This window comes from Rhea pennata, chromosome 3 (genome assembly GCF_028389875.1).
Source record: "Rhea pennata isolate bPtePen1 chromosome 3, bPtePen1.pri, whole genome shotgun sequence".
NCBI lineage: Eukaryota > Metazoa > Chordata > Aves > Rheiformes > Rheidae > Rhea > Rhea pennata.
Window position 1 is genome coordinate 37,247,400 of NC_084665.1, and position 14,864 is coordinate 37,262,263.

The 14,864-nt window shown below is 36.7% G+C and overlaps 1 protein-coding gene across 1 annotated transcript in view; it reads right to left on the reverse strand.

The window, feature by feature from the left end:
• Positions 1 to 873: 873 nt before the first annotated feature.
• The window catches only part of TTC27 (tetratricopeptide repeat domain 27), a 139,853-nt gene continuing 125,862 nt past the window's right edge, over positions 874 to 14,864 (reverse strand). Inside the window, exons 17-20 of the mRNA XM_062573626.1 lie at positions 9,135 to 9,332; positions 5,119 to 5,230; positions 4,381 to 4,481; positions 874 to 1,118 (exon numbers count right to left, since the gene is read on the reverse strand). Coding sequence (XP_062429610.1) covers positions 996 to 1,118; positions 4,381 to 4,481; positions 5,119 to 5,230; positions 9,135 to 9,332 — 534 coding nt within the window. The 3' untranslated portion in view covers positions 874 to 995. The remainder of the gene's footprint in view (positions 1,119 to 4,380; positions 4,482 to 5,118; positions 5,231 to 9,134; positions 9,333 to 14,864) is intronic.

Genomic DNA, 14,864 nt, shown 5'->3' on the forward strand with positions numbered 1-14,864 from the left:
TCAAAAATCACGGTGTGTGAGGAAACTACTCTGCATAGGTTTCTGAAAAAAAACCCCACCCCTCCAATTTTAAGAAAAAAATGTAAGTCAGATACTTGAAAACAAGCTATTCAAGTCCAGTCAAATATAAGTATTTTAGACTAGCCTTCAGTTTTACTGCTGCCTCAGCAGAGATAATTCCCCGTGCCTGTAAAAGCCCCACGTGAAGTCCTGCTCTACCGCGCATGAGACCCAAGTTATTTATATTTTGAGGGAAATAATAATGTTGTGAGCAGTAACTCCTGGCAAGCCCTAATGCTGCAAACACCCTGCCGCTTCGATTGTACTTCAGGAATAACAGCAACAGAAGAGAGCAAATTCCACATTCTCGCTCTTGGGACCCCGCTCGCGCTCCCCTGTAAGCAACGAAGACCGAGTTACAAAGGAGCCAGCCAAGCCACCAGGCGAGCACCCTCCGCGCCTCACCACAGCCTCCCGCCACTTACCCAGCAGCCTCACAACGCCTCTGATTGGCCAGCGGCGGAGAGACACGCCCTCTGATTGGCCACGCAGCTCGCTGCTAAGCGCCAGCCGGGGAAGCCACGCTGCGATTGGCTGGGCCCCGGGCGGGGCACAGCTATGGCCTCCCGCCGCGCCTCCTCCCCCTCCTCCAGCCCTGGGGCTCCTCCTGCTCCCGTTAGCAACGCCTGGCGCCACCCACCTAACGCGCTCAGGCAGAACTGATCCTCAGTGACCACTTTATCAACGCAACTCGCTTTATTCCAGAAAAATCTGGGCCTGGGGAAGCAAACACACGCTTTTAAGATGGCAAGAATAGATAAGAATCTGAAAAAGCAGACTAAAACCTGAAGAAAGCTGACCACGAGAACAGCATTGTACAGGAAAATGTTTATTGAAAGTGTTGCTGTGCTGGAATTGTTACCATTTCGTCAGCGAACCTGCAGCAAGTGAAACACATCATTATGGTCTTCCTCCCATGAAATCTGGTCTGTATTTCAGCACTGGTTTCTCAGTTGGTTGCTCAGTTCCTGAAGTTCAGCAATCAAGTTGTCCATAGCTGTCACTTCATCAGCTATCTCACTGGAAACCTCACTACTTGTTACATCTACAAAAAGTTGCTGCATAACAGAAACAAATACATTATTTTAAACAATATTTACAGTTCCTATGTTTCAATGCAGAGACAGAATTCAAGAACCTCATCACCGCTACCATAGCTTTTGTATCACCACCTTTCATGTAATTTTTGGCATCAGTGATAGTATCTCTCTCTCCTTAAAAAAGACCATTTTGTGGTCAGTAAACAGATGAACTTATGAACGGCCATCAGCTTCTGCCACATATCTAATGTTCTTCTGTCCAAAAGTACTGACCAATCCCACAGAATTTGGGTTTCTGCTCTGACCTGACTACCTACTCCCACTTCTGCTCCTATCAAAAGCTAAGGATTTTACCGTGAAACTCAAACTAGAACAGTATCTCACTGACAGTCACTGCAGTTTGCAAATCCACCTGCAAATTAAGTAGTAATTCTGAGTTTTAATGTCTATGGATTCACAGCGCCATATTATATTGTGTCACTTTCTCCAAAACCACAAATGTTTTAACTTTTGATGTCAAGATGCATGTGGGTGGAGAAAAGCATCTGCGTATAACTAACTCATACACAAGAAAACTAAATTCTGCAGAGAGATAAAAATAGTTTCTACTGAAACACATTAGCAAAACCACAAAAGAGCTAACTCACGAGAAACTGTAATCTTAATATATTAACAGGGAAACTAAGGAAAAGGGTAAATAACTTGTCTAAAATCTTGAGATACACAAGGTCTGACCAGATCTTTTCTACCAAATTGTTACTTCAGGCAAGCTGCACCAGAACATGGTGCTTTTGGAAGGCCAAAATCCGTCTTTTGACTCAGGTAACAGCAAGGCTGTGCAAGGTACCACTCCACATAAATAGGAGAGTGGGGGAATCCAGACATACATTTCCCTTTTATTATCTAAACAGAGAGTGATTCATACTTCACTTGAGACAAACGAAAAGCCTACGTTTAGAGATGAAAACTAACCCAGAAGTCTCTGGAGTACATCTGTCTTCATTATATCATCAAAACATAATGGTACAATACAGATACGTATATAAACAAAAATGTACTTAAAAGGCCTTAAAAAGGTCTTCTGCGTGTTTCACAACAGGGTTGTCACTGAACAAAGGAATATCTTCCACAAAAATAGGAACATGTTCCTTCAACACGTACAAAGTCTTTTCTGACTCTCAGCCCAACCACCTCACACTGGGAATCTGACAGAAAAGTTTGGTTCTTTCTGGCTAAGACAGCTAAATAAATCAGGATGATATAATTATTTGCTCATTATTATTATTATTTCCACACAGTTAAAGAGATCTTTTCATCTAGATGCAGACTGGGCAAGTTTCATGCATCATCATTCTCTAGGCTTGTGCCTTATGTTTCCCCACCAGAGCACCCGCATTTCATGCATTTATGACCCAGCTTCAGGACCTTTCTCCTGTTCAGGGAGTCCACCTGTCAGATCTGAATGATGCATAGAGTTAAGGAGCAGAAGAGAGCTCACTGTGCTACTTGCCAGAGCACCTGACTGCCCAGAAGGCTCTATGCATAACATAATGCCCATTCACAACACATTTTCTACATCCAGCCCTAGGCAGAGTCTGGCCGCATCATGTGTCTGGCATGACCGAAGAACTGGGAGCCACAGACAAGGATTCTAGTAAAGGCTGAGAAGCAACATTGTTTCACTTGTACAAAAACTACTGATTTATTCCTATTGCATGCCCTGACTGGGAAGTTTTGGAATTTTATCTTTTGAAAGTTACAATCATTGTGCCTTTATTACTTCTGAAATCTTAACTATTGAGTCCACTCTTAACACTTTTTCTTTTATTAAAAGGAAAAAAAAACGTCCACTAATATTGACTCATTAGGCAGGAACAGAAGTCAAACTTGAACAGACATAAACGGTGCTAAACTTTTTGTGCATAGCATCTTATAGGAGATGACTGAGGTTTTTAAACCAAAGTCATACACTCTGGAAATTCAATATGATTTCAAATTTAAAATAAGATAGTATATTGGAATGTATGAAAATATAATTAGGTCACTCCAATAGCTTTATCTCTAACATGTCACTTTTGTCAGAAATGCCATAGAACTCAGAGACGCCATTATCTGCCAAAATTAAGTTCATTTAATTAATGCCTTTAGGAGTTAAGAATACATTTTGCTAGACTCACTTATTCTTAGTATTTCAGCAACTGCACTATCTAGCATAATTTAAACCACCTGTACTTATGTTTATAACATTTATGCCAAGTAGTCTTACCTTCTCCACTGTCATACTCAGGACTACAGATTTTTTTTTTAAACCATTGTGAATCACGACAGAACACACAAGTTGTGATTTTTTTCCCAGCGTTCCTAAGAGTTATGTATGTCAGTTAGTTATGGAGCCAGCCTGTGTCTGCTTAAACAACTTTCCTAGGCCCTTATCCTAAAAATTATAGGACTTAAAGAGAGCGAGCCAAGTTTAGCACACTGATGATGGATCAACACTTTGTAACACAAGCACACATGTTTTAAAACTCATGCCCTGTAGTTCACATTTACTAAACCTCACACACAGCAGAGGAAGAATTGTTCTTAAAGACATTTAAGCATATTTTGAACGAAAGCATATTCCAGATCAGTCCTCAGTTAAACAATGGCTGTGTCTCATATTGTAAGGTGGAGGATAAAATTAGGATAATAATGGTGCAGGAACAGCCTTGGGCTGTTTGGGTGCCTTGCTTTACAAACTAGAAATCTGAAAACCAAACATGTAATTCCATGAAAATTTCCAGTTGATATCTGAATTGGTAGGCTATCCATGAAAATCCTACCAAAAAGGAGTTCACTGTTTTAACAAATAACTCCATTCATAAAACAATTTGAAGTGATGCAAAGTAGTCCCAACAGACTGCCCTTTCTGCAGTTTTACATCCATTCCTCTTCAGACTACCCCTGCTCCCCCTCATGATAACTCACACAAGGAAAAGATCTTTGAAATAACTGTTTTCTTCTGAACATTTGAGTCTGTTTGCCTTACACTAAGTAAAATTCTAATTCAGACTAAAAGTTAGCCTTCAAATCTGAAAGCAGCAGTTTTAGTTCAGCCAAAGCCTTGGAGGAAGAAGGAAAACAAAAGTCTCCTTAAAATTGGGCTCCTTAATGGTGTAGAGATGAACATTTTCTTGATGATGCAATGGGACAGGTTAATATTATTTATCTATAAATGACTTAAACCAAATAAATCGGTTCTGGCAATAGATATAAAGATATTTCTCTCAAACATTCCCACCTTTGCTTTGGATGACAAGCCACGTAAGTTGAGCCGAGCTGAAGAAAGTATCTGCAAAGCTTCCTGATGATTAGACTTGTTTCTACTGCACTTTATAGACACTAGAATTCAAACACGGAAGAAAAGGACATCAAAACAAAAAAGCATTACCTCTGTCATAATAATCATTTAAATAGAACTCTGGATACCTTCCATACCCAACGTTTGAATGCAATGTTCCAAAAAGAAATTAACGAAGAGTCCTAGGATTCCTAAGTAATTTTGAGAACACCACTCTAACCAAGCTAAAAGTATCCTTCTTGCAGAGTCATTACTCATACTAAGTCTAAGTTCTGTCCACCTCCAACCCATAAAACATACACACCACTACACTTGAGATGTTGGGATGCTACAGTCAAACAAAATTATTATGTGACTATTTGAAGATTGGAATGAACTGCTATTGCATTTTTACTTACACTAAAAAATACCTAGACCATTAAATGTTTTGGTGAGAACGGAATCAATCATACGTTTACCATTCACAGTGTTTGTTGACTCACAGAACACAAGTTCTGCCCCACTCCAAGTATATTCTCATATGTACTTTATGTACTGTAGGACTGCTTTATGTTAGAGGACTCCCAGTAGTAGGAATAAATACAACAGATAAGACATAAGATTATTTTGTTACTAAGCTTATTAAATATTCTCCTCACTTTTCATGAATAATACAAGTTATTTTCAGGCAGAACATACCATGTGCAATCTCTATGGCTCCTTTCACCACTTGCTTAAAAGACAAAACATCTTTCTCCCAATCACTTGATTGAATTTCACATTTATGTGCCTTAGTGAGATACTGCAGTGACTGCAAGAAGGAAAATATAATCAGTATGTGTGTACACAAACTAGAAGTCCAGTTTGGCTTTAAATAGCTATGAAATTAACGCTCTATCAAGAAAATGAATGGATCTTTGCTATGCTAGCTTTTCTAGGAGTTAGAGCAGTTTTCTTCTCTGCAAGTGTAGGCACCAGCTGCAACGCAGATGTTCTTCACCAATATTGCAACTCATGTATGACAGGCATATAAAGTAACATGTGTCTAAAGGCAATTTTTATTTTTTAAAATTCTGTCTAGACTGATGGATGTGACCCACGTTTGCCAGGTCATCATAATTAAATGCACATGAAAAAGGAAAAATGCTTGTACTCACACTTTGAACAGTAATTTTGTACTTAAGAAATGTATAACTGAATACATCAAAGCTTTCTCCCTATATATATGTATTTTAGCCAATAATGCATTTCACAGACAGAGGTACTAGTTGCCATACCGCATGGGTTCTCAGCATGGAACAGGAAAAATAGAGAAGATAAACAAACAATATGGAAGGAAGGTTCTATTAAGAAAAAAAATCATAACAAGTAGTAGGAAGGAGCATAGAAGGTAATGGAAAGCATTTGTTTTCCTCGGCTATACGGACAATAAGGAAAAAAAAATCTGTTAACTCGCATCTCCTTACTGTAACTTCTTTTCTTAACAAAATAGAAGAATGGAAAAAAAACAATGAAAAACCTAGACTGAAAAAAAATACAAAAATAAATCTAGTGACGCAGTACTAGAATTAGTGCTCCGTTAGTCAGAAGAGAAAATAAACAGTACATGAAAAAAATTAATTATTATATTAGATTTATAAGGAGGTTATAAATACAAGCTGGGGCACAGAGCTAGTCCAAAAGGATAAATACAGAGGATGTGCAAATAAATCTAAAAAGTTATGTCACAAAATCCATAAACTTATTTCATAAAAGTTCAGCTATCTAACTAAACCAAAGCACAAAACTCCATAGGTGAAAGAAATTTAAGATGCAGAAACTAACTATTCCTTTCTAATTTTGTTTTCTTCCTACAGCACCAGAATTACTAAATATAAATACACGTGAAAAGTTACATGACTTGGTTCAGAGACAACTCTTCAATTATGTTTTTAAAGAGTGCAAGTATTATAGAATGGAAGAAAGAGCTTTCAGTGGAGTACCTGTACATATGCACAACAAAGACCTCTAATTCTTGAAGAAAGATGGATTAAACCTGGATGTTATCCCCCCAGAAGCATCTACTTCTCCCTTGTACTGGAGTGCCAATCACTGTCACATGAGGACTGAACTGCCCATGCTGTTGAACCACCGTAAATTGCAGTAGGGTGTATTAAGTCCAACCAGACTAAATAATTTTTTTCATAATAACTTAGGTTATAACTGGCAGTAGCTCTGGGCAGCCAGGGTAAGAGCTTCCAAGAGAAGGAAGGACAGTTTTTACAGCAGTCTGATTTTAATCTGCACACGTCTGAGTAAGAGCAGCAAATTAGAGGGTTTTGCTGACGGATGCCAGGTGGGGGAGGAAAGATTTCAAAGCCTTGTGGGTTGTTTGTTTGCACTTTGGGAACCTGGATGTATCCTGGAAGGAAACAGTTATGAGCTGGGGAAAGTTTAAGGAACAGAAGGGTTTCACAGACTGTTGCCTGCATATGGATCAGTAGGAAACTTATACGTTGGAAAGATTCTTAAGTGGGAAAGTGGTGGACTGGGTTCAACATAGGAAAGAATGAAGTACTCAGTGAGGTGGCGAGCTGGATACATAAGGCTGTAAGAGTTGGTATATGCTAGGTCAAGGTAGCTAGAGGTACGTCTTTATCCAGAGCTTCAGCAGATTCACACTAACTTATTTGACTCTGATTCAATTTACAAGGGACTATGGTAAACTGTAGCTATAGGCCCCAATGATTCATGGCATCAGATACGACCAAAGAGTAGAAAGGTAAAGAAAATCCCCTTTACAATTGTCAGGCATACAAGATTTTTTTTTTTCCTCCAAATGAAGTGCTAGAAACAACATTGGCTAAATATAATTAAATTTACACTAAATACAGTATTACATTATGTAACAGAAGTCAAACCTTGTATTTGCAAGAATGAACATATGATAGGTCTTTTCCCACCTCCTTGTTCTACCACGCCACAAAATAGTAAATATTACCCTTTCAGAATTCACCTTTTGCACAGCAAACATGGGTTGAAAACTGCAATCCTACAGCTCAAATTTTTCTACAGATATTATGTCTGACACAAGATAAAGCCTGTGGCTGTGAAGCCACTAAATATGCAGTTTTTAGAATTTTTAACTTTATAATACAGTATCAGAAAAGCTACCAATGAGCATTCTGTGTAATGAAAACCAATTTTGATAGAGTAAATTAATTCATTTATGCTGTGGCTGTGTACAGTTTTGCTCTTTCATGATCTATCACCGTAGTAGCACCAGGATACTAAAATACACACGCAAGCATCCCCTAATTCATTTATAAACATCATTCCATTTTGCAGGGCAGGCTAGACCATAACAGCGTTCCATAACCAGTCTGATTAGGAAACGCAGTTGAAATCCTGTCTACTCTGCAAATTGAAACCATGTTTTTAACTGGGTTAGTGAAAAACACTGTGATGTAACCAGATTCTGAAATGATTACATTTATAGTATAGACAGGGCCTCTGCTACTTTGCATGTCTGAGCAAGAATTTGAGGATATATTACAGGATATTGCAGTGTCTGTATTTCTGAATTCTAAATAGGTCAAATCCTTTTTATTGTTCAGCTGTAAAGAAGAACAGGGAAAAAAAGAAAGATGAACTGCAAGTATAATGGAGACTGGCAAGGGCTAAATGAGGCATTTCGCAGAGCTTGAAGAATGAGGAAGGGCCAAATAGCTACAAGTTTTACCCCACAGGCATACAATTTGTAGGCCCAACCATCTGCATAATATGCCTGGTATCGAGTGACAAGCAATCCCCCGAGTGACATTTCTGCCCTGACCAAAGACATACCACCCATTAGGAAACACATACCAAATGCTGACCTTGTATATTTTCAGCTTCAGTGAAAAACTGATAACCGTAAGTATTTTTGGAGCATGCAAGGCTATTTGGATTTTGGAAATTTACCACCAAACACAAAGCATGCTCCAGCATACAACAAACTAAACTCTCTCAGTATAGAATGTTTATTTTAGAAATGCAATCATCTCAATTACCTGGGAAGTGATAGGAACCAGAGAAGGAAGTTAATGTAGCTAAAACAAGTACAGGTAAACAGGAACCAACACTTTAACAGATTAAGAAATAAATTACAACAGTAATTCCATTCTAACTTAAGCAAGGACAAAGCTCTCTTACTCTGCAAAGTCTAACTCAGATATTGACTATCGTGATATGCATTTCTCCTTGGTGGTTCCAAAGAAGAATTTAGGTGGCGTATGATGCCACTGGATCATGCCATTATGATCCAGGAAACCACTTTTTTGTCCAAAAAAATACTACGTTTTCATCAGAATCAAAAATTGTAATCAAATAAACAAACAAAAATTCTCATAGACATCAGATTGTTGCCAAGAAAGCTTTCTAAATAGGAATCCAAGACAATGATCATGTGCTCTGATGGAATATTTTAAAATGAAATATTGATGAGATGCGTATTCAAAAAAAAAAAAAAAAAAAAAAAAGCACGACAGAAACATGAAACATCTTGCTCCTCTTAACAAGTACAAACATTTGTGTGCTGTGGAAACAGCAGAAATTAAGCATATACAAACAATAAAGCAAAACATGTCTGAAAGAGAAGCATGCATGTCTTACTACAGTATTTAGTACATTAGAGAACATAAGGCTTCTGATGTAAGCTTGTAGCCATGAAAACTTAAACTTCACAATATATTTACCTTTTCAATATCTTCATCACTATCATTCTGTCCACTTCCATAGAGTCGGGCGTAAAGTCTCCAGATCTCCCCATCATTTGTCACTCGTGAAGTCACTCTGCCCAAGAGCTCTTGCAACCTCCCCTTCAGTCCACTCACCACTTCTCCAGCCCGATCAGCCATTCCATCCACTACTGCCCTCACCAGAATAGCCAGCACCTTGCAAAAGCAGCGGGAAAGAGCTTTCATTTCGACTCGAATCAACATCAGTAAGTAAAATGAGCATCTTGATATCTGAGCATCTTGATATCTGTAATATTTGCTATTAATGATTCAGTAAAACACAAACGTAGTACCATATGACAAATACAGAGTTTACAGTGAAATACATTATGGGAATAATTCAACTCATTGAAGCATCATCCAAAAGATTCTGTTGTTGGTGAAGGTAGGAGCTAAGGAGGAGTTAGCCTGGCAGGCTAGCATAAAAGAGACTACAGAAAGATAACTGGAACTTGTGGCAGTATCATAATGATATTTTCACCTTATAATCTGCTAATAAGAAAGGTCAGTATACAGCTGGAACTTGATTACATTTAGACAATGGAAGACACTTGTTTATAGGACCTCTATTTCATTAACTGCAGAAATTGAAAGGTGTAGTGCATGAGATAGGAAACTGGGAGGCAACTGAATACTACTCTGGAAAATTCTCGTGATAAATGACTAGTCAAGTCACTTAAATCAACCTTTATACAAGTACTCATTCAATGGCCTTATTTTCTGAGCCACTGGCTTGAGAATGTGGGATCTGACCTGCAGAAACTCCGAGTACTTGCAGCTGCTGGTGAACTCAGTGGGAGTTGTGATTTCCATATATGAAATGCTACATATCGCCAAGACTCCCAGGAAAAAACAAACAGAAAACCCCAAACCCACCACCACCGATCTTCATGTCTTCAAGACTCCAGACTGAATACTTAAAATCGGAAGATAGTTTCATTGTGCTTTAGTTCCTTATCAGTAAAATAAGAAATAGCAAATGTAGATGGATTAAGATATGGGAACATATGGTGAATTCAAATAAAACTCATACCGGCTGTGGCTTATTAAATGAGAACTAACTGTCCTGTGTAGTGCATGAGAAGGGGAGACTGATTATAAAACAAAATGGTAGTCTTGTACAGCTAGCATTCAAGATGAGCAAATAAAAGATGTATAAGCAGCCTCCACGCTGGTACTTCCTAACTTCTAAGACTGATTTGGCAACCTTAGTACACACTTCAGCACTTTCGTTTATGTGATATTAATATTTTCAATGAAATCACATAAATAGCAATATTAATAATAAGTCATTAATAAAAAATTTTCAAAGATGATTTATGAATACCCTATAACCACTACTATTCTAATAAAAGTAGGACACAGCTGCATCTTAACAAGCTAAGATGCAGCTTAGTGGCAGAAAATAATGCAAAATTTATCACAGTAGCAAAGCATATTACACTTAAAATAAAAACATACTATTTTTAGTATTTGTGATACATCATGCTCCTAATACAACTTTTCTTCTACAGAATAACTCAATTACCATACATCCCAAGAATCGTTTACTGAGTTCTACCAAACATGGTAAACCCTTGGCTAATAACAATTAATGAAGAATGGCTAATGGTCTTATGAAGTATATCTATGTAATTAACAGAAGAATAAAAGTAAAAAAAAGTTACTTGCCCCCAGTTTCTTTTCAAAATTCATATGAAACTATAGTAGCAGAAACATTCAAATATTAGCTAAGCAAACAACCCCCCCCTTCCCCTCAAAACTTTGTGTATAACTTTATAAAAATAATACGACAAAGCAGGCATTTTTTCCCTTTCCATTCTTATAAAAGAAAGGCTCAACTTTTCACTCAAGATGATGGAAAACATGATCAATTATTACTTGTCCACAAGTCTGGAAATTCATACTGCATTTGTGTTTTGTAATTTCAGGGATTAAAACCCAGCATTAGGAAATAAAAAAAGGTATTCTATAATTATTTGCTACAAAAATACCAGCAAGTATTGGCATTTCTGTTACTATCGCACCATTCTAAACATTATAAAATAAGTGAATGAAGACATATTTAAATATGTTCTATTCTGAAAAGGAACTAAAAGTAGTCTTGGGCGTTCCATTAATGTACGTGCGACTCCTCAATCAATTTCTCAGTCGATAGTAAGAAAATTGCATCTCAAAGTCCTAGAAGTTAGTTCAGGTGAATATCACCTGTAGCTCTTAGGAGTTTTATAGCTGACATTTTACCTACACATGAAAAGTTTCTTCAGTCAGTAGAATTTAGCTACTGAAAAATAACCTTCATTCCCATAAAGTTCAGGCTTTGCTTACACTCTCATCATAATCTTTTTTTTTTTTTTCATAATTCATCATCTAAAACATTAGCATTACAGCAGTTAAAATAAAACCAGTATGAAAGCCTGGATTAAATGGTCCATTAAACACTAATGAAACATTAACGCTACTTGGCTGTGCCTAGTTGTTAGATAATGCTACTTAGAATTGCATGTGAATTGTACTAATCATCAAAAAATACGAGCAGTCTAAGTAAGCTTTCCATGATTAGAGCATTGCTTTAAGTGTTAAGCTTTAATTCATTTCTTTGAGAGATTTTAAATTGCCATATAGACTAAACTATCCCAAGAAAACTATTTTTTTCTTTATGCCTCTTCTAATGAACTGTGCCCCATATGACCACTGTGAAGAGAATTCGTGTTTAACATGTCATGTTATCTGCATTCTTCTTCTTCCTTTGCTTTTGTGATTAACATGTGTTTAATAAAAATCTAAACAAAACCCATCAAGCTACAAACCCTTGACAGAAACAAACGGAACCACTTTTAAATGTCATGATTGCTCTCAGTTAATCTTCATTCCACAGCTGCTGTTCTCCAAACAGCTCATTTCATTTAAAAATGCACTTGACCAAAACATTTTTAAAAGCTTCATTAATGCTAATCAAACTTGAGAGAGCTCATGTAAGAAAAGAACCCTCAGATATCAGGTCTAAAACGTCAAATCTGCAATCTATGAGATCTCCCTTCCCAAATTAAAGTTTATAATAAAGACAATTGGCAGTAGTGAGCTACTTACAACAAAGAAGCTTCCTGAAGGTCCTACTCTCTTATCCTCAAAATTACTTCGAAATACCTTGCAACCTTTTATTACAAACAGCCTTCTGAAATGAGGATAATACAGGATGGAAAGGATAACAGAAAGCCTTTATGTTAGATACTAGAGAATATAGTGTTGGTAGAGAGGAGACATTTATCCATACTTTTGGATTCATATTCATTGACAGTACAGGATAAAGATCTGGTTTCTGAAAGCAGTGTAGCAAAACACCTTTTCCACCCACAAAATAACTTTTGTTATTCTTGGAGCAGTAACACTACAAGTAAAGAAGGTTGCTTGCCTCCAAAAGCATGCATGTAGTGCGAAGTTGTGTGATTAGCAGTTGCAGAAATCTCTTGGGTATATTTATAGCCTCAGACTAATAATTCAGAGGCTAAACTGACATTATACCAGTTAAGGCTTTCTCTTCCAGTCCATTAAGTGAACCATGACTGATCTATTAGCTGAAAGTGTAAGCTGTGACTATCAAAACTTGCCAGTTGCTACGGGTAATTCAATGAGCCTTTACCCTTTATTGCATAACATCTGTATCGAAAGTTTGCAAGGTCTATTTCTCAGTAAGTCATGACAATAAAAAGGAATATGGAAATTGGAAATTTTTAAAATGTTTTGTTTTCATTTTATTATCTAATAGGGCAGACAAGAAAAAGAGCCAATGTCTTTCTTCTGTCTACAATAACGTTACAATTTGAGTATCATCATCAAGATTGTCTCTAAATACTGTTCTCCATTAACACACTGAAGTTTTGATGTTGAAAATATAAACATTCTTATAATAAAACTAGGACTTAGCAGCTATGCAGGAAAAAAGGTAAGTCAGTGAACTTTTAAAAACACAGCCATTTAATAACAATGCTAAAATGAAGAAGCCTATAATCGCATGCATCACTTCATGACACTTAAATCATGTCACATGTAAGTGTACAGCTATTTAATTTATATGTGAAAATAACTGAAATATTTCCTTTTTCAAGTTCTTTCTGCAGAATCTGTATATACATATATTCAGCCTTGTAATATCTTGATCTCAGAACTTTTGCCAAAAGGATGACATCATTAAATAACTAGAATAGCTCTGAAGCAAAGTTTCCCAAAACTGCATTCTGTACTCTAACTAGAATAAAAAAAGGTAGCAATGACTGAAATCAGAAATGAAGATATGAATATCTTAATGATGGTTTAAAAATATGACTGGATACTATATTGAAATAAAAATCTCATGTAATTACGTAAACCAGGAACATTTCAAATCACAATCAACTGCACACTGGTTGTTTGATGTATTCAGTCTCCCAAGGGGAATCTTGTAGTAATTATTATGCTGGAAGTGATTGGTATGTGAAGGTCCCTTGCTAATTTTCTGTTTTCACAGAGAACTGGAATCAATGATTCAGCCATTTTCTTCCACTGCTATGCATATTTATTCTTCTGGATTTTTAAATTCCTACAGCCTTGCTTGCTACAATGCCTTCAACCTTGGTAGTCCATAAACTAAGACCTATGATGACCACAGCTACTAAATATAACCTGAAGGAAGATCATACTGTGTTGCGTGAAAAGAGAGATAACATGTTTCTGCTTATCCATGATCATAATTAGTTAAATTATAAATGCACAAGAGGATCACAGAGTATCTCCATTTAAAATATGCCAATTGGCAAATAGGAGAAGCTCAGAAATTAACAGTGAGCTTTGTAAAGAACCTCAGCAGAAGCTTTTAGTTTTATATGTTTTTTTTTCCTTCCTAAGAGAGTATTCTTCTCTTCCTTGTAAGGCCATTGATTGAAGTCTTTTTGAAATTCTTTAATTAGGCTCTCAGGTTGGCTTTTAGCCAACCAAAAAAATTGTCCTATTGAGCAAATAGTATTAGAAGTTACGACAAAACCCAGAAAGCACTTTAGGTAACAGGAAACAAAGTTAGTTGAGATGCAATTAAAAATTTTTAAATACATATCTATACTTCTGTGTAAAATTGATAATGTATTTTTAAAAGCTATGTAGGAACAAGACAGAAAGAGAATTATAAAACAAAAATAGAAATTTAGCTGAAACAATATCCCCAAACTTTTTAATTGAGTGTGTTGCATGAAATTTGACAAAGCACACTTTAAGCAGTATATATTATCTCAAAATATGTAAAATGACACATAAATGGAGCAAACTGGTCAGCTCCTGCTCAGGTATCAATCTGATAAAAGCAATACTAGAGGTAGTCTACTGTTGCTCATAAAAAAAAACAAAAAACAAAACCACAACATTAAAAAAGCCAATGAACTACAAAACTACAAGAGGTACCATGAACAAACACAGGTCATCTGGTACAACAATCCTATAGGCATCAAACCTGCTAATATTTACCATGGAGACTACCAGAGAGGACTATGTTTTCCACAGGCACCTTGCACAAAGCGAGTTTAAGGGAGGCCTTTTAATGTTCAGCCATATCAATGCTAAAAAATTTTATTCACGTAGAATGCTATCCTGTTCATGGAGGGCTTTTTAGTAGCTGTTAGTAGTGTACTCATGTACAACTTGTTGTTCAAAGTAATCTGAAAA